At 43.1% G+C, this 23,360-nt stretch overlaps 1 protein-coding gene across 1 annotated transcript in view; it reads right to left on the bottom strand.

Moving 5' to 3' along the window:
• Arhgap44 (Rho GTPase activating protein 44) overlaps positions 1-10,504 on the bottom strand; it is a gene marked incomplete at its 3' end in the record, with an annotated part of 151,529 nt that extends 141,025 nt beyond the window's left edge. The window contains exon 1 of the mRNA XM_028783159.1: positions 10,171-10,504. Coding sequence (XP_028638992.1) covers positions 10,171-10,223 — 53 coding nt within the window. The remainder of the gene's footprint in view (positions 1-10,170) is intronic.
• Between the last annotated feature and the right edge of the window lie 12,856 nt (positions 10,505-23,360).

Genomic DNA, 23,360 nt, shown 5'->3' with positions numbered 1-23,360 from the left:
ACCCTGTTGCACGGCATTATGTTGCTGCCTGGTTCCTGTGCTGGGGTAGAAGCAGCGGAAAGGCTTTTGCAAATACACAGACAGCCTTCCCAACAGAAGGCAAAGAACCTTCAAAGGGCACTTTTTTTTTTCTCTTTCTGCTGAAGCTGCAGAAAGAAAACACAGGGAAGAATATTCTATTGACAAAAATTACATTTATGCTCTTTGCGGTTAAGGCTACATGCAAGATACTCCATTATCTTAAAGGGAATGGGACAGTTTTATTTATGTTTAAGTCAGGAGCAGTTAATTAGCATTTCTAAATCCACCTCCTCTAGGGACTTGGGACATTGTGGCTGCAAAGAAATGGTACTAAGGAGAGAGCAAGAAGCCTCGTTTCAGGCTTGCACCACTCAGGAGGAATCAAGTCTGGCCCTTTCTCACCTCCATTTCCCCATATGCAAAGTGGGTCTATAAATGGTACTTGATTCATTTGGAAGCCACAATGAAAACAATCTTCACAAAGCATCTCAACCAAGCTCCTGCAACAGGTACTGCAGGCTGCAGTCTTGCCTCTCCATCCAGGCCTGCAGCAAGATTGGCTTTCAGGGCTGTATATGGAATGAGGTGTGGCTAAGTGACTTGCTTTGGCAATGAAATGGCAGAAATGGCACATGTCACTTCCAAAAGAAACACTGGAAGCCAGAGTGTGACTCACTACAGTCTTGTGTCCTGTTCTTCTACCTCTAAGACAAATGTGGAACCGAATCCAGGATAGCCTGAGGTGGAAAGGGCTGTCCTCACTCCGCAGGACAGGGCTGGGAGCTGCTGAGATCTGGCACAGTTTGACTATTAGCAAAGGTATCAATTCGGAGATAGCCGCCATTACTGATACTATAAATCATGCTCCTGACTAAACAGAGAAACTGGGCTTGATTAGAGCCAAAGAAAAATGCCCATCAATTTCAAGTTGTAAGTTTCAAGTTCTCAGGGAACATAGGTAAAAAAGACCATGTATCATTCTCTGTGTCAGAGAGACCCTCAGCCCAGCAAGGGATCCTGTAATAACTACAATTTATGAAGTGCTTATCATAATCAGGAATTCGCCTAAGGATGTTTTATTCCCTAATCTTATTTAACCCTGGCAATAATCCTGTAGAGTGTCATGTCACTGTGGCAGGAAGAGACTTTCTGCTTCCTTCATTACTATCCTCCCCATTGTAGGAAGGACATTTAAAAATATATTTGTTAAAGCGAATTTTGAAGATGAGCATGGTAGTAAATGTCTATAACTTCAGCACTGGGCCCATGAGTAGCAGCAAGAGAAAGGTTGTTTTCCTGACATTGGTTCCTCGGGTGGGGCTGACCAGCTCCAGCAGAGACTCTTAAAGAAAGCAAGGAGACTCTTAAAGAAAGGCATATGTGTGACATTCTGCAGCCTTCTCAAATACACACCAGGGAGACAGGGCAAGACAGGGAGAGATATGTGCAGAAGGAACAAAATCCCTGGTGATTCAGCTGGGTGGAGAGAACCTGGTCCGGCCACCTCCAGGGGAATTCTGTGACTAGTTTTAGCCAGTGACATGTTGGCAGAGCAACCTCTGAGGATTCTAAGTGAAAGATCAAAGAACCAGAATGCCAATACATGCCAGTTTGCTATTCTCTCTTCACCTTCAGCAGTGCTGAAGAAAGAGTGGAGGCGGTCACATGGGATCCCCAGACTCCTCACAAAAGCACGGACCTTGACGGCACTTCCCTCTATACCAGCTCATTTGTCATGAGCCTGAAATAAAAGACCATGGCATTATGTCACTCGAGTGTTCCCATAGAGTCTGACCTAGCCTCACATACAACATGGGAGATCGAATACTCAGAGAAGGACAAAACAAACCCAAGGAAATCACAAGAGATTCCGCATTAGGGCAAAGCTAGTCAAGGGAAGAAAGAAAGCAATTCACATTAGATACCACTGGAAGTCCAATTCAGACGCAGAGTCTCTTAAGCTTGTTTTTAACATCAAGATCATAATAAAACGAATCTTTTAGAAAATACGTTACTCAGGGTGATTGAAAAGCACAACTAGTCCCATGGCCACTAAAGAAAGTGGAAATCTGTCAAAGGATCACCATATCGGAAGATTGTCTTTGGAAAACTCCTCAGGAGCTTCAAAGAATGAGCAAGTCCTGGTTTTACTACTCCTTACAAAAGAGGATCTGGACACTTCATTTCTACACTGTTACAAAATGGGAAAAACATACCAAGGTTGCCAAGTCATACAAACAATAAGTTCAATCTGACTATACAGAAATATTCATCAGCTCACCGTCAAGTAGAACGTAGGGAAGGAGGGTTCAATATCAGAGACTCTACTGAAGATCAGGCATGCACACACACGACACGCACACACGCGCGCACACACACACACACACACACACACAGAGAGATGATGGGAGTCTCTCACTGATTTAATTTGATAATAACAAGTCAACTTTAACTTCAATATAAAAAGAAAATCTCAAAGTAAAATAATGTAATATCATTTATTTTAATCTTTCTCAAGAACTGGTGAGATGGCTCAGCAGGTTATTCCCCTTGCCACCAAGCCTGAGCACCAAGAGTTTAATGCCTAGAATCCACAGCTGCATGCTCGAAAGGGAGGACTGATCCTGCAAGTCATGTTCTGACTTCTATATACACATGTGCGCACATACACAAACAAATAAAAGTATGTTTTACAAAAACCCTCTCACACCAACTACCATACATTTATATTAAGGTCAATATCATAGGCACATATGAATTACCACAATATTATAGTGCTTTTCTTTGAGTGCTTGACAATGTAATTAGACAAGAAAATGAAGTAAGTACAAACCACTATAGAAAAGGACACAAAATTATTATTTGCAAAAGATACAATGATCTGTTGGAGAATCTTGTAACCCACATTTTAAGTCACTGAAAAGCAATGGTTAAATAAGCGTAAGAAAAGCCAAATAAATTATTCTAATCCCCCATGCTATAGCAACAAGTCAAAAACATGGAACAAGGAAATTGTGATCAAGGAGGATCTAAATGGTAACGGACTGCAGAAGAGGATCATGGGTAGGCTTAAATAAGCAGCTGCTGCTCCCCTGGAAGTATTCTCATGACACCAAAGTTGCAAAGATGGCACAGTCTCCATCTTGATACCTACATGTCAGAAAATGCCAAAAGGCAATAAACATTTCTCTTCCACAAGACAGACATCTAGGTTGGACAGGAAGGTACCCCAGGCGAAGGCTCAGCGTTCTGGTGTCTGGGCCACTGACAGAACCTGGGGTGCAGGATCCAGACTGGCTTCACTGTCCCTGAAATACTCTGGCCTTAGGATGAGAATTAGGCTATCACTGTTCACAGCTGAACCCACCTCAGTTTCCTACTGGAATTTATAAGGCAGGCCAAGGAAGCAAGTCAGAAATCATCAAGCATATAAGAGGCCTTTCAGTACCTGGTAATGGTACTTCAAATTGAGTACATATGAATAACACTGTCAATTTAACAGGGTAAGTAACTTAAAAACAAGGATTGGAAAAGTGAAGCATGGCTTCTAACATACATCAGACACACTAGAATGGCTGGCTGAAGGATTCCAGATTGGCTGGTAAGATCAAGGCATCCCAGACACTGCTGGAAGTGTTTTTATAATCTGGGTCTGAGGAATGGGTCTGAGCATATGCATAAACTGTAAGTTAACAAATCCCGAACCATACATATCAGATTTCCTCATGGGAAAACAATAACAACAACAACAACAACTAAACCAAAAAGAAATCAGGAACCCACAGTAAAATATGTATAGCAGGCAGCTAAGCATGTACATATTTAGATATTATAAATTACCTAAAAAAGAAAAATCAAGCAAAGTTATGAACATGGATCTCGAAAATGAAGGAAAAACACAAATGCATGCAATTTAGAAAGAGCAATAAATATCCAGGAAAAAAAGAACTTCGAACTAGCTAAAAAAAAAAAGGTACAAGGAAAACAGTTAGCTGTGGTGGACTATTACATACCCTAGACATTATATTATTGATCATGTGCACATATGTATTTACTGGTATGCATATTCATATTCAAGATATAATACAAAGGCAATTAAGAAGTTTACAAGAGTATACATAATACGGTCACTATTCTCACATGCACATGGTGATGTCCAGATCAACAATGGACTGCAAATACAATGGTGCCACCAATGGCTGCAGAGCAATCTTAGCTTGTTCAAGCACACTCCAGGAAGCTCATACAACCAAGATATTACCTCAGTAAGAGACTGAAAGGCACCTGCTAACTGACTGCATTTAAGTATTAACTGTGGCTTCTTGTATAAAATTACTAAACATCCCCCTTTTTCTGATCATCTACAAGGTTATCATTTCCCTATGATAAATATTACTTATGCAACTAAAAATAAAGGTTAAAAATAAATTGAATTCTGTGGGAAAATAAACATTTATTCTAAAAATTATCTCTAAAGTTAGAAAATGAAAGTTACATCTGCTTCCTGGACAGAAAGGAGAGTTTCAACTTGCTAGATACCACAGCCTCCCCAATTCAGCAAGGGCCAGAGGTCCCTGAATCGAGGGGTGACAGATCCTCTCTGTCTTCCCTGAAGCTGCTCTCTGAGCTCAGAGCGCCGCAGTGCTGGGCCAAAGCATAACCTCACTATTTACCATCACTGCAGAAATAGCATTTGAAATAATCTGCTCTTGACTACTAATAAAAGGGATGATTACAGAACCCTCTAAAACAAATAGTCACAAATTACTGTTTTAGTCACATGTCTACTAATTTACTTTTTAAAACAGCCACAAAAAAACAATGCTTCTTATCACCCATTATTAAAAAATTACCAATCAGTGTTGATGAATTCCTCTGGTGGAGAAAAATGGGAGGGGAGATGATTAATTGCTACTCAAGAGAAAAAAAGAGAAAAAAAAAAGGCTCCCTCACAATGACTTGCAGGTCTGGGCTGCAAGAATCTCAGGCAGCCTCCTGCTGACTGCAGAGACCAGGCCATCTGAGGGTAGGTGGAACAGGCCTGTTGGGTAAGGGACATGGAGAACCAAGGGCAAAGGCCCTTCTCTCTCCCTGTGCCAGTCTGGCATCAGTGGATCAGTTCTGTTACACAAAGTATGTTACACTCAGCAGGAGGTCCTGCCTGGTCTCCCAGGATTCTATTGAAGAACTTGAGGAGTCTCTGGTCTGGAGCCCCGCTGCACTCATAGAAAGAGGCTGCAGAAGCCTGGATTGGTCTGAGAAGTCTAAATCACAGCCAGCTTTTGCAAAAGCAGGTGATGACTAATCTAGACGTGTTCTGACTTTCCCTTCTGATCCTATTGATTGGCTGATGGCTTTCAGAGACCTGCTGAAGGACAAGAAGTGGCTTCAGGCTAAGGGTCCTCAGCAACATTAGCCAGAGCAGAAATAGAGGCCATAGCAGAGCTCCTAGAGGCTTTGCAGCCTCACACTGAGCTAGGGACCACTGGCCAATACCTTGATTGCCTGCAGTTCAACTGTGCAGGCTATGCTGCTGTTGCAGCAGCGAGGCTTGGCAAGGCTGCAGGAGAAACCAAGCCCTCTCAGCTCTGTCATGCACACTAGCAGTCGAGGAACGGAAAGCAGAGCTCTAGAGACAAAATTTGTTCTTTCACCCCCCCCTCCCAACTTAGCACCTCTAAACCCACATAATCCAGAGCAACCCAAACAGCCTTGCTCTCACCTACTATGGTGCCACCTACAAGCCCATTGCTACTTGCCTCCTCTTGGGCTTTACCCACTTTCCTACAAGGGCAGACCCCATGAAGAGCCATTGGGCAGTTACCATTAGAATTCATTTCTAAGACTGTGTACATAGAAGGCTAATGTTTTCCAAAGACTGGGTGAGCCTTAAAGGAAAATGATCAGAACCTCATGGTCCATTTTGGTGAGCCCTTCACCACGCCAGACTCCCTTCAACCTCATCCCAGCCCTCCAAGATGGGGGCTTGCTGTGCTCCACCTACAGACTGAAAAACAAGTCCTTAACAGGGGCTGACTTCGCTTCTTGCATCTTCTCTTTCACCCTGTGGGTCTCTTGGGTGCTAAAGTTTCCACTCAGCTCTGTGTTTCGCCCAAGACAAACCAGGTATCACTTCCAAGAAGAACAGTCTCTCAGGATGGGTAGCACCCCAGAAGACCCTAGACCCTATTGAAGATTTAACAACAACAACAGAAAGAAAATGGTGCCATACATGAGGCATAAGCTAAGACCTCCTTCGAGTTCATAGTCCAGCAGCAGCTGGCTCTCCCTCTTCTAGGTATCACTGCCATTACAAAAATCAAAAAAAGCAGCATCAGGTGCTCTCCTTGAATCTTGGAACTACTTTCGGTGAGTCCTCTACTTACAACGCATATATTTTCTGATCCAGTTGCCAAGGATTTTCAGAGAACCCTCTGTATGCCACACTGTCTCTGCCTCCAGAGGAGCTTAAAATCAAGCTGGGGAGATGATCAACAAGTTAAAGATCACACTCCAAATGAACTGTTAAAAGTACAGCACACCCTTAGAATTCAGACTCTAGCGAGCAGAACTTCAGTTTGCCTGGCACTGTAATATTCCCAGAGTGGAGCAATGTCTGGCCCACAGGAGACAGCCAATCATCTTACACTGAATGACCAAGCACAAGCATGCCATCCAAAAAGAGTTAGAGTGCTGGCCCAAAGGTCCTGAAGCGACTGTTCACCATTTTTCTGGGGTAACTCCACCATCATTACAATTCCTATATCCACAGGGCAACCTTCATTGTTCCCATTTTACCAATTTAAAAAAAAAAAAAATGTGTGGGAAGTTAATCTCAAGATCATTAAGCACCCAAGCAAATGTGCCCCACTCGATAATCATTGTTCCTAGCCAATAGGCACAGGCTGGCCAGGGAGAGCTTTCCAGAGAAGGGTCAAAAGTGAAGAAACAGGTATGGGAAAAATCAAGGCAGAGACACATGCTCTGCCTGGAGAAGATGTCCAAAGCAGGGCCTCAGGTAGCTCAGGTTGGCTTCGAACTCACTATGTCATCTTCCTGCTTCTACCTCCAGGTGGATTACAGGTATGTATCACCATGTGGGGCTGAGGATTGAACCCAGAGCTCCATACATGCTAGACTAACACCTTACCAACAAAGCATATATCACCTCTTCCTATAGTTGCTATGCTAAGTGGCTGCATTCTACTTAGATATGCCCAATTCAAGACAAAGTACTAAGAACCAGAGAGCACATGTAAGGAGGGCAATCCTTGCATTGTTCAAAGAAAATAAGCCAATCCCCAGAAGTTTTTCATTCCGAATAATCTGGAAATCTGTGAGTTACAGAAAGTGAGGCACTATGGAGAAGAGCAGCTCTGAAGCTCACCTCTCTACCAGAAAGAGGGAACTCACTACTTCCAAAACCATAATGGTAAGATTTGAGTGTATGTTAAGGCCACTCTACAAAGCACTTTATGACAACACACCTACCATCCAGACTTCCAACACTATGAGCTGTTAGTGAATGAAGATATTAAGAAGCAAATCATGGCCCCTTTCCTGATGCACAGTGTTGTGTCTCTCAACATTCCCAATAGGAAGAACCCCATGCTACCTGCTTTCATTCCCATCATTGGCCAGAAGTAAACCATTTTAATCTTGGCAATAAATATTGACTGAGCACCAACCGTCTACAAGGCACTGCTGCATGCCCTTGGCATGCAAGGGCGATCAATACATTCTATTGGAGACAGGCAGGCAAAAACCAAAAAAGGACAAGCTTTCAAACAGTGGAGAGTAGTGGGCAAAAATGAAAAGGATGATGGGTAAAAATGAGGGGAGAGGAGGCTTACCTGAGCCTGTGAGCCAAGTCAAGATTGATGAGAAAGCAATTTGGGAAGACCACATCCTCAACCAGGTAGCAAACCAGGTGGTCAGCAAGAACAAAGCCCTAAAGTGGAGTTGGGCTTGATGTGTCTGAAGCACAGGAGTTCAGGGACAGGGAGAAGGGAAGACAAGATGAGCATGTTCACACAAAGGGGAGATCCAAAGGGATGTGGTTGTATAGGTCACTGGAATGCTGGGAATACTAAGCAGAATGATGGCCTTGGGAGTGTTGAAGCAGTAAAGAAAACGTTTGCTTTAAGGGTTCACTCTGAACTTCATCAAGACAGATACAAGTCAGGCCTTACTTTGTACAGGTTGGTCATTCACCTAAGACCTCAGCAGCTCCAGCAGGTAAGCAGGGTGCAGCCTCAGTATTTGTACTTCTAAGAATGTTCTTTGAATACATAAGACCAATTTAAAATAAAATCCAGTTTGCTTTTGCCTTTTGTTTTTTCATTTCCCCCATAAATGAAAGTGAAAAATACAGTTCCTATGCCCAGGGCTCAAAAATCTCACAATTTAAAAACAAGTCCTGAAGGAAGATATGAGTCAGGAGTCATGAAGGTAGCATGAATGCCTTCCCGGAGACATTTAGATCCTAGCACCAATCTAACATTCCAAGAGAACACTGGGATACTGAGTGGACTGAGAATACTCCACAGGAAACAGCAACTTGTGGTCAGAGTGAGGGGCCTACTGATCCCCGGGATGTCTAATGCCATCACGTATGCCAGATCCCAGAGAGTGATCCAGAAGCCAAAACAGTAAAGGAATGGTCAGCTTGACAACCAACCGCTTCACCCCCCAGTACCAGGAAAACACTATCTCAGCATCCAACATACCAAAGACAGTCCACGTGAGGCTATATTTGTGGCAATACCTTGCCAAAAATCTGGGCTAATCTGACTCTGCTATTCATAAATTCCCCCTCATGTTAAAGCACATGTGTTTGGGGAAGGAAAATGAATCCAAGTCTAGTTTAGACGCTTGGAAACGCTTAGGTTACTTGGAAACCATCTGGAGTTCCTGAAAGCATGAGAAGCCACCACATCCCCTGCCCTCAAATGCCCACTGTAACTAGGGCAGTATGCCTCCATCATGTCCTCTATTCTCCAGGAAAGTCCCTACCCCCATCCTAGCAGGTGCCAGTTCAGGCTCCACTTCCCACCCAAGAAAGGTATTTGGTTTCTCAACAAACCTGGCAGAGAGCACTCTGTGTGTGGAGCTTGCACTTGAATTGCACCCAAGGCTAGGCTCTTCGCTTTCTGATTACTTTAAACTGCACACCTGAATTCCTTTGACAACCACACAGAAATCCTGCCCTGGGCACACAGATTCCATGAAAAATCCCCTCTATCTAACAAGCCTGTGTTTCAAGAATGTCTAGCTTTGGACGGGACCCACTAAGAATCCTTATGTAACCTTAATAGATCTTGGCACCCCACAGATCCGCTCCTGGAGACACTGGCCCAGATCTAGTCCATGTTCACCAAGATGAGAGCAGTCTGGGTCCTGCAGATTCCTGGGGCGAGCTGCTCTGAACTGGGAGGGAGGGGAGACTGTCCCCATCCTCTACCTGGCTGAGACCCTCTGATCCTCCTCTCTGATCCTCCCTCATCTTCAAAGGGAGTTGAGCCTCACTTTCGCAGCCTCCCTCCCTCCCTCCATTGAAATAAGTCTTGGGACCGAGCCTACAGCAGCGCCATGCCACCAGCACCTTACCCCTCCCAGCCATCCTTTCCCCACCCCCAAACGCTGAGGAAAAAACAGCCAGGAAAGTGATCCAGCATCAGCCCCTGAAAACAAACACAGCTCGGAGTGGGGAAGGAGGGTATCGATCAGGCCCAGCACTACCTCAGGACCCTAAGCAGCCCTGAACTGGGCGTAAGGAGGAAGGGCTCTTCCGTGGCAGCCAGAGACTTAACAACCAGCAGCTCCAGAAGAGCAAACACCTGTTTCCAAGGAAGAATCGCTACCAGAGGAAAAGGGAATCCCGTGGAAAGGCAGAGAGGGCGAGGTGAAGGGGCAGCTAGGGACGCAGGTGAAGGATGCGTCACTCTCTGAGCTGGGCAACCCAAGCCCAGACCGGCGGCGGGCGGGAAGCGAGCAGGGGTCGGGGTCAGGAAAGGAAAGGTCGCGCCAGCCGGCCCGCGGGGACCCAGGAGGGACGCACAAGCTCCAGGCCGGGCAGCTCCATCACCTGCGCCTGGCAGATGCAACCCAGCGGGCGTGCCGGCCCGGGGCGGCCAGCGGGTGACCTACCTGCCCACCGTCTGGTTGGCCAACTGGCGCATGCGATTAAACTGCTTCTTCATCGTGGCCCCGCTGCCGCGCTAGCCCGGGAGCTGGGGAAGGACGGAGCTGCCCGGAGCCCGCCGCAGGGTTACATGGCTCCCGCGCCCAGCCTCCCGGGCGACGGCGGCGGCACTGCGGAGCCTGGGGAGCCGCCTGGCCCGCGCCCAGCCTCCCGAGAGCACCTCCGCCTAGTCCGCCCGCCGCATCCTTCTCCGTGCCACGCCCGGGGCCGCCCTAGGCACCCGGCGGTCAGCCCAGGCTGAAGCCCCCAGCCCCAGCCCGGCGAGCGAACCGGGGAGTCTCCGCAGGCTGGCTAGCCAGCTGGCCGGGTGGTCCCCGTGCGCCTGTGCAGAATGCGCCGTGCATGCTGGGACTTGTAGTTTGCCGCTCCCACCTTTCCTCTGTCCAAAGTTTGTAAGGACAGCTTTAGTGCAGAGGTGGGAAAAGACAGTATTGCCAAGGTGTTTAGGCTTTATCCTTCTAGAAAAGGAAATATTTTCGTGCTTGAATGGTGAAACCAACAACACAACAACAAACATCTGGCTGGAGTGAACATCTAGCTCCTACTGCATCGCAGACGAATCTGAGATGTTTCAGTGCTGAATTCATAGGAAGACATGCTAGGGGGGGATGTGTTCATTAAATTGTATAAGGTCACCTTATTGGTGTTCAATCACAAGGTTAAGCTTGGAGCAAAGGGGTTTCAAACTAGGCATAGCATGCATCCCGAAATGTCATCCTTAATCTTTTTCAAGCCCAGTAGGTAACCAAAAGCTTACATAGGATTGAATCAGTGACATCTTGTCTACTACCCCAACCTGAGACAGCTTTCTTGTATGACTTTGATTCTAATCTCATAATTATGTCCATCTCCTTTCCACCATCAGACCTGAATGGGTATCAGCTGTGTAGCCCACTGGCATCTGCCAGCTGGTTGTAGGAATTGTGGCTTATTAGACTTAGAAGGTGGCAGATGAGGGGGACAGCAAAGGGCTCAACAGGTAAAGAAGCCTGATAACCTGTGTTCAATGTGTAAAACATGTGTGGTAGGAGAAAAGTAATTCTGCAAGTTGTCTTAGACATACACACACACACACACACACACACACACACACACACACTAAATAGATAAATAAATGTAAAAATAGAAAGAATGAAAATCACGTGTGATCTCAATTAGCTGTCATCTTTATATATCAAGTCAGAGTTATTGGGCAGTAGAGACTTTGGATCAAACAAGCATGAGTCTTCCCGCTAGAATTCCACATAGCTAATAAACAAGTTTAGGAAAACTGCTGAGCTTCTCTCTAGTCTCCCCATCTTAAATAGAGTTACTGCTGTTTGGTAGATGGAATTGAAAGAATGCTGTTTTCCAAATCCAACTACATACAGACCACCACATAGTCCACTGTGACAGATACAAGGGAAGTTAGCATAATGGGAAAATCCAAGATCATTCCTATTATGAAAATAATAATAAAATAATAATAATAATAATAATAATAATAAAACAAATGAAAGAGCATCTATGACCCGAGATACTCTGCAGTGTGTTGATTACAGTAGAAAGATGCCCTAAATATGGATCTAAGTATCTCACTGGCCAGTGGAACAAATGATGGTTTGAGGCATGTTTTGGCTGAATGAACATGAAATCTTTAATTAATTGTGAGTTCAGCCTCTGCTTATTAGGTCAAGAGTTCTGGCCAATTAGCAATGAAGGCATCCTGTGCTTGTAATTGACTGTGTGTGGCTACAATGTCAATGTCATGTTTATATAATCAAAGTACTTCTATTTTGAGTTTTTTTTTTAAAAAAAATGACCATGTGGTTAATAGTGATTAGCAATTTAACAGGATCTGGATTCACCAGAGAAACAAGCATGTTTGCAAGAGAATGTTTAGGTTGACAAAGGTAGGAAGAACCACCTTAAATGTAGGCACCACTGTTCTCTGGGCTGTATATAAAAGAGAGGGTGAGCTGAGGATTATCTCCATCTCTCTCTCTTCCTCCTGACAGCAGATGCAGTGTGACCAACTGCCTCCAGGTTTTATTGCTATGTCTGCCCTGCTATGATGGACTGTACCCACAAATTGTGAGGCCAAATTAACTCTATTACCTTAATTTGGTCAGAATATTTCTTCACAGCAACATGAAAAGCCACCAATACCCTAATAAGCATGGCTTTGTGTTCGTCAGTCACAGTGAGCCATTAAGACCACTCTATGGCTTTAAACAACATAATACTTTGTCACATTTACAACTGTGTTATTCAGTACAGTGGCCCTTGAATGTGTGTGGCTGTTGAAATTTCAATAAATAAAAGAAAGAGTTTAGTGTCTCAGTCATCCTGTCCATACGTCAAGTGCATCTTCTGCATTCTGTCCTAGAATAAAGAAAAATGACACAGGAAAAAAAAAGAGAGAAAATAATTTCAAGTCTGTGCTTTTGATCTTTCAAAGCAGATGCCAGAATCACATGTAACAAAATGGAGTTTTTAAAGAAGAGAGCTTGGAATTTAAGAGCAAAAGATTTTGTACTTTCATGGAGCTCGTGAAGACTATAACATCTTGCTGTCTAAAGAACCCACATGCTGCTGGGGTGTTGAAGACAGTGATGCAGAAGATGAAACCAAGAAAGAGAAAAGGAAAACAGATGGAATTCATAGAGATTTTACCGTTACCACAAACTAAATAAATCAAACACTACCTATCCCTCCAGGAGAGATTATGATTTATTGAGGTCATGATTAGTCAGCTGATTTTCTGTGGAAAGGAAATATACCCAGAATATCCTCCCTCCTCCTCAGCCTATATCATCAAACCAACTATGAATTAGTTGTGGGTGCTGTGGAGCAGAGTGACAGTCATCTAGCTGGGGTTTAGTATTGCCTCACCACCGAGTCTCAGAAGGATATGTCCGGAAAGTAGCCTGTGCCTTGTTCCTTTGTGGTCCACGCTTAACAGCAGGAGTAGTGAAGCTGTCTGACAGGAAAGGAAGTGCCTCCATCACACTGTCTGTCAGCCACAGAGGTCCCTGCACATAAGTCCTATGCGGAGGTGGGAAGCCAGTTCCATGATGGGTCACAAATGTTCCATCTCCCCTGCTCCTGCAAAAGCCGAACGGGCTGGATATGAAGCTGCCAGGGTTACAAACGAACAGATAGCACTACAGCCAAGGCACGGCATGTCCTGAAATGTAATTTCTGCATCTAGAAGAAATATGCTTAAAAGTGAAGTTCATTTACAGGAGAAGAGAGGAGGGAAAACAAGAGGGGAGAAAAGAAAAGAATACTCTGCTCCTTGTGTTCCTGACGTTGATCTATGGGAGGACGGCACCTCCCCATACCTGTCAACCTTTGGCTTGGCCACAGGATTGCTTTGGCCAACAAAATTACATGCATCTTAACTTTCCCAATCATTGAGTTAGAGTGGCTTTGGCATCAAATTAAATAAAATTTAAGAGTAGCCCCTCAGCTGCTGTATACTATATTTCAGATTTCCAAGAGCCACATACAGTTTCTAAATGACATATGTCTCCCATAGGCTTATGTATTTGGACATTTTGATCCCCTTAGTGATGCTGTTTGGGAAGGTGGTGAGTTTAGGAAGCAGAATCTTGCTGAACTAAGTATGTTGCTGGTGAGTGGACTTTGAGCATTTGTAGCCATGTCTTTCCTCCTGTTCTCTCTCCTTCTTCCCTTCCCCCTTCCCTTTTTCTGTCCCCCTTCCTCCTCCAACCTCCCTCTCCCTCTTTCTGTCTGTCTCTGTCTCTCTCTCTGCCTCTCTCTGTCTCTCTCTCTCTCTCTCTCTCTCTCTCTCTCTCTCTCTCTGTGTGTGTGTGTGTGTGTGTGTGTGTGTGTGTATGTGTACCTCCTGTGACAGGATGAAAGTGTGTAGTGTGTTCAGCAGCTTCCTGCTCCTCCTGCCATGGTTTTCACGTCTTGCCTACCATGATGGATGCTGTTCCACTAGAACTGTAAGCCAAAGTAAACCCCTTTCTACTCTAAGTTGCCCTTGCTCATGGTATTTTATCACAGCAATCATAGGGAAGCAAATGTAATATTCCACATGTAGTTTATAGCCATGGTATTAGGCAGTGTGAAATGAAACATGTCCATCACTACAGAAACTGTCACTTAGTAATCCTTGTCTAGAAAATCAGACTGAAGAAGAGGTCACAAGCTCAGGTAGCCGCCAGTCATTTTACTAGGACTCTCTACCATACCCTTCATCACTCTTCAGATAGGAATATGTAGTTCCAAAGCTCAATGATACACATTCTTACCCATCAGTTCAGCAAGCCACTTGGACATCCTATGCTACAGTACAATGGAAGAATTTATGTGATTTTCCTAAGGCTCTAATCACCTTTATAACTATGGGCATAAATTTCATACCACTAAAGAAACCCCTTAGGTCCCAAAGTATCTGGAGGTTGATTTTGTTTTAATTTTATAAACTTTATAATCAAAATAATAAACTTTATTATCAAAATAATAAAGCTTATTATCAAAATAACAGTTTATTGTCAAAATAATAAAGTTGCAAATAAACAAAAGCATCGCACACCAAAATTAAGCAGCCCCAAAGTGTATACAACACTGCTGTACAATGAGAATAAACATTCAGAACAGAAACTATGGGATTTCATATTAAATTTTCAGTAATGAATATATTTTATGCATTTATCCACTACCAAAACCAAATACCTCTATGACAGAGTTAGATCCAGGAAAACAATTCGCTTTATACCCCCTTTCATAACTCATGTCTCTCACTTAGGTTTAGTCCTCCCTCAGTCCCTTATACACTCAGCCTTTCTTCTTCCTTTGTTCAGGTATAGCGTTACTCGTGTGAACATTTGTTTACATATTCACATATATACATCTAAGTCCACCCATTTTCCTGCAACTTTTAACTTCATACATTCACATAGTACTCATATGTGTGTATATAGTGTTTTATTTTCCATGCATCTGTTGATGGGAAATGAGGTAGATTCCAGTCCTTTTCTATAGTTAACAAGGCTCCCATAAACATGTGGTATGGTATGGAGTTCTCTGTGCATATGCTTAGGAGTGAAATAGCTGGGTCATATTGTAAATCTATTTTTTAATTTTTTTGAGAAATCTTAAAACTGATTTCCACAATGGTGGTATTAAGTTTCATTTCCACCAACATTGAATATGGGTTCTTATCTCTCCAAATCCTCTATAACATTTTTCGTCAGACTTGTTCATGTTAGCCGCTCTGACTGGGGTGACGTAAGTGTTGTGGATAACCCTTGTGTTGTTTGTATTTTGACGCTAAGTCAGCTTCTCAGAGAGATAGAAAATAGAAGCTGCCTTTTTAAATTTTTCACTCAACATGTAAGCATCTCAGAGGAGTTCTAATTCACATTTTCATGATGGACAGGGATATTGAACGCTTTTTAAAATGGTTATTTCTTAAACGTTGATTGGAGGTTTTATTTTCTTGGCATTTGATTTCTTCAACTCTTTGTAAGTCTGTATGTTAGTCTCTCATTTGGAGTGTAGCTGGTAATGGTTTTCTCCCATACTGTGGCCTGTCTGTTAACTCTGCTGACTATTTTCATCTCCATATCAAAACTGTTTATTTACATGTAGTCCCATATATTAGGTGCTAGGAACCAAACCTTGATCCTCTGCAAAAACAACAGGTGTTCTGACCCACCGAGCATCTCCCTGGTCCCTTCAAGGAAGCCTTGGAATATTTTGGTGTATGTCCACTCCTCATGGTGTGGCAAGTAGCATAACCAACTCCAGTTTTTCTTTTTGTTGTTGTTTAGTTTTTTGTGTCAGGATCTCACTATATAACATAGGCTGGTCTGGAACTTGCTATGTAGACAAGGCTGGCCTTGAACTCTCAGTAGCCTGCCTGTCTCTGCCTTCTGTGTGCCGGGACTAAAGGTATGTGCTACCATAGCCAGCTTCTCAACTCCAGTTTTTCCACCATCCTTGGATTTGTAGCTTTGCCACAGTCTAATTATGGGCAGGGCTCCCAGGAGACTGATGTGGAAATGGGTGGAAGTGTCCTGTATGGCTTCTCGATAAACCTGCAGATACTACACACATTATTTTTCCACTTGTGTTCTTTCAAGTCTACCATCACCCTAAGAACACAGAGAGCTGCATCTCTCTTGTCTTTATTTCCCCAAGTTTCAACAAAGAGTTTTATTTGTTGATCTCCCAGAAAAGAAATGATCTCCCTCTCAGAAAATGGTAGCCCACTGCTAGGCAGTTCAGTAACAAAAACATTCTCTGTCACCTCTTCTTTCTTCATATGGTGTGCTCACGGGCACACATCACCCAAAGATTGACATGCGAATGCTGTGAGGTGCCTACACTGCCTTGCTCATACCGTTGGGTCCATTCTTTCCTTGACAGACTAAGGAAACCTCCTTGATGTTCACATTCAATAGAAAGTTATCACCTTTTTTGTAACAAAACACTTAAATAACTCCCTTCTTGCTGTCCACACTTCAAATATCTACTTTAAAAGTTTTATTTAAAAAAGAGACAGAGTATTGAAGAATATACGCATTACTGTAGGTTCCTGGGATATATACTTAGATGGTTCAGAGAGAGTTCAATTTCAAGTCTCGTTGCTCGACAAGATGGATAACAGAAAAATAGGTCAGTTAGGACAATCACAGAAGTGAGAAGGATTCCACCATGGTGGAGCAAAGGAAACTTCTTTAACTGCCAACTTGTTGGTTACAAGCATACAGGGACCCAACAAGGTCTGAATCTCAAACACAGAGTATATATCAGAGAGAGCTGACCAGCAGACCACTAAGAGATTTGAAGGTATAAAATTCGGCTGAAGGCACAGACTAAAGACTCACGAGAAAGTTTTGGGGTCTTTTCCATTTAACTAGGCAGGAAATTGCTGACCCAGTATCCTCAACTGAGGTCACACCACTGTGTGTCTATGGAATTGCTACAAGGTTACGTGACAGTTGGTATCTTTGGGTCCAGGGCTGGGAGAGCATCCACAGCCTCCAACAAAGTATACCAGAGGTATTTTTGCCAAACAGGAGCACTTTGGTGATGATGACTTTCGGAAAAGCTGTTTGTCTTTCTCCTTAGGGTTGGTTGGAAGGACCATGACACTTTTGCCATCCTTCCAGTCATCTGGGATGGCAAGCCTGTTTTCTACTGTCAGCTGAAGGGAAGGAATCATTCTGAGATCAAAGGTCTGAACAATGGTGGAAGGCATCGGATAGACAATTGTTATCATGGTCACACATGAATCACACAGGGAATTATAGGATGCCCTTTTCATCACTTTTTTGTTGGATCTAACACACCCAAACAGGATGGAAAGGTTCCTGTTTTTCTTATTAACAATGGGAGAAGGTCAGGTCACTGGGCAGTGGTGGTGCACGCCTTTAATCCCAGCACTTGGAAGGCAGAGCCAGGCAGATTTCTGAGTTCAAGGCCAGCCTGGTCTACAGAGTGAGTTCCAGGACAGCCAGGACTACATGTAGAAACTCTGTCTTGAAAAACCAAAAAAAAAAAACCAAAAAACAAAAACAAAAAAAACAAAGACAAAAACAAAAACAAAAAAACATGGGAGAAGGTACCTTTTCTGTGTGCTCACTACCACTTTAATCTCTGATATTCTTACTCCAGGCAAGATGACCCTCAACACTGTTTACTAAAAGAACAAACAGCTTTATGTTCCTCTGGAAAAACTCCAGTGCCAGTTTTGCAGTTCTGCCAAGCTTTGAAGTGACATGGGGTAAGGTTCCATGAGTAGAAGAATTGAATGTCTCATGACTCTCCCAGAAAGGTGTGGAAGTGTGTGCAGCCAACTGTGCTATTGCTGTGGAACCAGGGAACTCCAGAAGATGCAAAATTCTGGGTATGGCAACAGCAGTAATGCAGAAGGCAATGAGGCACAGCCCCAACAGTGGCTTCTCACCTTTTTGCCCTGCATGGGCACCCGTAAAGCCTGCCTGATACAGATCACAGGAGAAATTAGAGCATTAATTATTAAACTGATTTCAAGGATCATTACTTTTCTTATAGTTGGAGAAAGTGAATACATCTGAGAGAGAAAGAGAAAGAGAGGGAGAGAATTGAGGCAGATTTAGAAAGGAAAAAGGGATTTAATCACAGATACAATATAATTTAAAAATTGCAAGAGTACATTGTCATATTTTATGGTTTTAAAATAAGCTTGCTATTCACTAGGAATATGGCTTGCTACAGGTGTTTTAAAAATAGGAAGCATGAAGACAGCAAGAAAACTGGAGAAATAGGCAGACTGTCAAAGAATAATGCCCCTCAAAGCAGGTAGCCTAGAGATGGTTTCTGGGAAATGCTGATATAGAGAAGCTTCAGATACTTTCAATCCTGTTCTCTCAAAGTTTTAAGGAACAGAAGATCTCTCTGCTATTTAAAGAGTTTCCAGACACTGAAATAAAATGAAAACCATGTTAGCAGTTCACAGCATCCCTGCTGCTGACTTTGATCCCAGTCTGTTCCGACGTTTGAGGAAGACTCCAGAATTGCCAAGCCATAAACCATTATCACTCACAAAAACAGAATAATAACTATTAATAAAATGTTGGTAAATGAGATCTAACAGTTTATGTATATAAATGTGCATACACATTAATGATAATCAACTCCCCCCATCACACACACACACACACACACACACACACACACACACACACATCCTTGGTATTAAAATATTAATTGAAGTTAGTCATTTTGACAATCTTCCCTAGTAGGAACTCGACATAAGTTTCTAAGTAGAGTAGGGCAATTTTGTGTCCCTCATGGAAATTTGAGAATGGTCCCTCTCATGAACTTGCCCAATCATGATGCTGGTTGCTTCTGAAAGACAGTAAGCCTTGCAATATTGCCTTGTATTGCTTTATTTGTGGTAAACTAAACTGAGACTCACACATTCTATGACAAAGAACCTCCTTCAGTGTATCTATCAGTTCAGCAAATCTAGACTAACTACACCTCAGTACAAAAAAAATACCCAGTTCAGTACAGGAGTGCTGAGGACTGGTGATGGAGCTGATGGCTGTAAGAAGCTATGTGCTCAAGAACAAGGGTTTTAATCCTTACAGGAAGTTTTGTCTAAATCCTTAAAAAATCGTTAAAGAACGAGGGCTGTGTCATATCTGTCACATAATCCCACATGCAGAGCAGCTTGGTGCATAGCCATTCAAGTATCATAAACTGGATACAAAGTTTGTCTTCTCTGTCCCAAATGCCTGTAGTTCTGCATGGTGTCTGCATACATTGGGCATCATGTACTACCCTATGAATATGTACAATTTTATGCTTTTCTGTACCTGTTAATGTTAATCAAACAGTTAAAAATAATTCTCCATTTGTATATTACTGCCCACACTTGTGCGTGTGTGTGTGTGTGTATATATATATATATATATATATATATATATATATATATTCACACATACAAATGGAGAGTTACTTATCATATATGCATATATTAATGCCTACGCTTTTCTATTTTCTGCTCTCTTTTTTATTGTATATTATATTTACATTCCAGATGTTATCCCCTTACCCCACTCCCCCCTGCCCAGGAACCCCCTATCCCATCCCTCCTCCTCCTGCTTCTATGAGGATGTGCCCCCACCTATCCCCCTACTCCCACCTTCCCACCCTCGAATTCTCCCACACTTGGTGTCCAGCCTTCATGGGACCAAGGATCTTCTCTCCCACCTATGCCCGACAAGGCCATCCCTACATATACAGCTGGAGTCATAGCAGCCTTATTTATAATAGCCAGAAGCTGGAAAGAACCCAGATATCCTTCAACAGAGGAATGGATACAAAAAAGTGTGGTACATTTCCACAATGGAGTGTTACTTAGCTATTAAAAACAACAAATTTGAGAAATTCTTAGGTAAATGGATGAAACTAGAAAATATCATCCTGAGTGAGGTAACCCAATCACAAAAGAACACACATGGTATTCACTCATTGATAAGTGGATATTAGCCCAAAAGCTTGAAATAGCCAAGATTCAACTCACAGACCACATGAAGCTCATGAAGAAGGAAGACCACGTGTGGGTGCCTTGGTCCTTCTTAGAAGAAGTAACAAAATACTCAAGGGAGCAAATATGGAGACAAAGTGTGGGACAGAAACTGAAGCAGGGGACGTCTGGAGACCATTCCACCTGGGTATCCATCCAACGTGCAGTCGCCTATGCTTTTCTTATAGACTCTTCACTTCGCCAAATAGGAACAGTGAGATCTAGGGGAGATAGTCTCTTTGAAAGCTGTGTGGGAAATGAAGGAAGTACATCTTTTCATTCTTGTATGTACTCTTGATATGGACACAGAGAACACTGGTTTATCATAACAGGAGTGGATTGCCATGAAAAAGAGCCACACTGAGCAGGAACAGAGTCTTGGATACATAACACATGGCCTCTGAGCTAAAGAACCCCAAAGAGGTAGAAATCATGCATTTGACACTGTGGATACAATGCATTAGAAGACAAGCTGTCCCTGGTCATGTTTGCACAGGAGAGCTGATAGGCTAAATAATTCAGCTACCACCCAGGCCTAGTTCCAGGGCTTTGAGTTGGTCCACCCAACATCTACCCCATCTGTGAACTACTGGAGTACATGAAGAGGCTGGTCTTGCAGAACCAAAGCTACAAGATCTCCATGACACAGGGCAACAGCAAGGTATCTGAGAGGAATGCCAGTGAGGGTTAAGTATTGACAGTGTAGCAGAAGCCAGAGGCCTTGAACCAGACCAATGACTCATTGCAATGAACTGCAAGTAAGGCTGTTAAGTAAAAGGCTATATTATGTGACACATTGCAGCTTCTACATTGAGATGTTTTTGTTTTGTTTTGGGGAGGATTGCAGGGCCAAAGGGTGGATATAGAGGATCAGGGAGAGAAGTAGGATTGGGGTGCATGATGTGAAATGAACAAAGAATCAATAAAATGTGTGTTTTTTTAAATTCCACCCTCCTCTCTTAATCTATGAGATTCAAATGACCCTACTTTTTAGCTTGGGGAATCTAGGATATGAGATTGAGCCTGCTTCTCCAGACTAGTTCAGAGACTCATGAGAAGTTCAGACACTGACAGCCAACAGTGAAATTTCTGCTGAGACTCTTAGAAGTAAGCTCACTTGTGCTGGAATTGTTACATTTTGCTGATGTAAACCATGATCTTGTAATTATATATGAGTTGTACAACAGCCCCAAAGTAAGGGGAGAACAACATGAGAGAAGGCAGAACTACCCCACAGAGAAAAGCAGTTCTCATCTGAATCAGGTTTGGGGTCATCTCTCTGGTCCAAAGGTCATCCAATAGCATCATAGCTCCTCCATGGGATCACACATTCTCCAATGAAAAAACAACAGATGGAAATATCCTTAAGTGAGAAAAGCAGATCTGAAAATCTACATCTTAAGGATGCTGTGTGTGTCTAATAGGCCATCTTGATCCCCAATTTACTCCATGCAGTCTTTAGTTGACACTGTCACCAAACTGATGAATACAGCAGCTTGGCTAGATGCACACCTGTATGTACATGTGTGGATTTCATTAGGGATGCTAATGCAGCTGTGTGCTTAGGTCACAAAGCATTTACTTTGTTAGTATGACTGGCGGTGCACAGGCAGAGGCTTCGGAGGTGGACAAGTCAAAGTCTGATACTGGGCTCTGCTAGTTTGTAAGTTATGTCACCCTAGACAACTTAGTCTCTCTCAGCCTTAGTTTCTTCATCTGCAAGATGGGGATCAAGTGGTACCCCCTTCTGCAGCTGCTGAAAGGAGACCAGGAAACAACACACATAAAGAACATCACACCCAGGCATATTACCTGATCAAAGAAAAAAATGTTTACATCTCTTTAAAATAAACATTTTATTTAAAAATATATGCATTTTTTTTTAAAAAAAGGACACATGCCAACTTTGGTAATTTAGCCATTGCTTCTTTGCTCTCCCAGTGAGCCACATTTCTCTCAGATTATACTGAGCAAAGGAGACCAATATGAAAACACCACCACACAGAGGCCAAGAGAACCATGCTTGCTTCCCTGTTCTTTCCAGAACACTGCTTTGTGTTTCAGTGAGAGTTGATTTCCGTCTCCCAGCAATCCTTTGCCCTTGGTTCTTTTGACAAGGTCATTGGAACTGAGCCCTGGGAGCAGTGTGGGTCTTGCTCCTTTGGAAAACATTTAAAACGTGCTTCTGGATCCCCCTGCTGTGCTCCTTTGCTTATGACACCATTTAAACCATCCAGAGGAAGCACAGCCTGCTGATGTCCATCATGAAACCCAGTGGTTAGAATGAGCACCAGAGCCCTGCAGGGGGTCGCTTGTGGGAGTATCACTGATTGTTTATGATCTGAAGGGAACTTGCTCATGCTCATTGGATCCAGTGGATTCTAGAACAAGATCCCTGCCAGGCAGCCACGAAGATCTTCTCAAATTCCTTCCTGTCTTGAACCCATTTCCTTACAGATTGTTCTCTCCTAGCTAGGGCCTCTGGACACACCTGACCATGTTCTCAGCACAATGGGACTGTCTTGTTCTAGGACCCTGACTCTTCCATATGTGTTGATATCTTCTGTCTAGGGAAGTCTCAGAAGTATCTGCCTCTTAACCTCCCTGCAGGTTTGTGTTAGACTATTCAGGATGCTAAGTTTCTTTATATCTGACAGCAAATTGAGCCCCAGCATAGTTTCTTCCCGTGGGAAAGGCAACAAGGAGCTGGGGAAAAGCACCAGGAATAAGTGGCCTCTAGTCTCTTTGAAAATTTTCTCTTGAAGAAGGAAAGCTCACCATGGATATTCACCTCCCATTTCACTTCTGTCTCTTTTGCCCAGATATCTTACTGTGGTGACTTGAGATCAGGAAAACAATATGTTCCCTTTACATTTTCCTTATTTCCAAAGGAAAGGCTGTCTGGTAAAACAGCCCCAAATCTCCCCTAGATGTTAAATAATGAATGAGAGACAGATCAACAAAATTCACTCCTATCCTGTGACCCTGGGAGAAGAGACAAACTTGTGTGCTGATAACTTTTCATGAAAAGAAAAAGAAAAAGAAAAAGAAAAAGAAAAAGAAAAAGAAAAAGAAAAAGAAAAAGAAAAAGAAAAA

The sequence above is a fragment of the Grammomys surdaster genome, unplaced genomic scaffold (assembly GCF_004785775.1).
Source record: "Grammomys surdaster isolate TR1022 unplaced genomic scaffold, NIH_TR_1.0 1019, whole genome shotgun sequence".
NCBI classification, from domain to species: domain Eukaryota; kingdom Metazoa; phylum Chordata; class Mammalia; order Rodentia; family Muridae; genus Grammomys; species Grammomys surdaster.
This window is presented reverse-complemented; position numbering and strand designations above follow the sequence as displayed.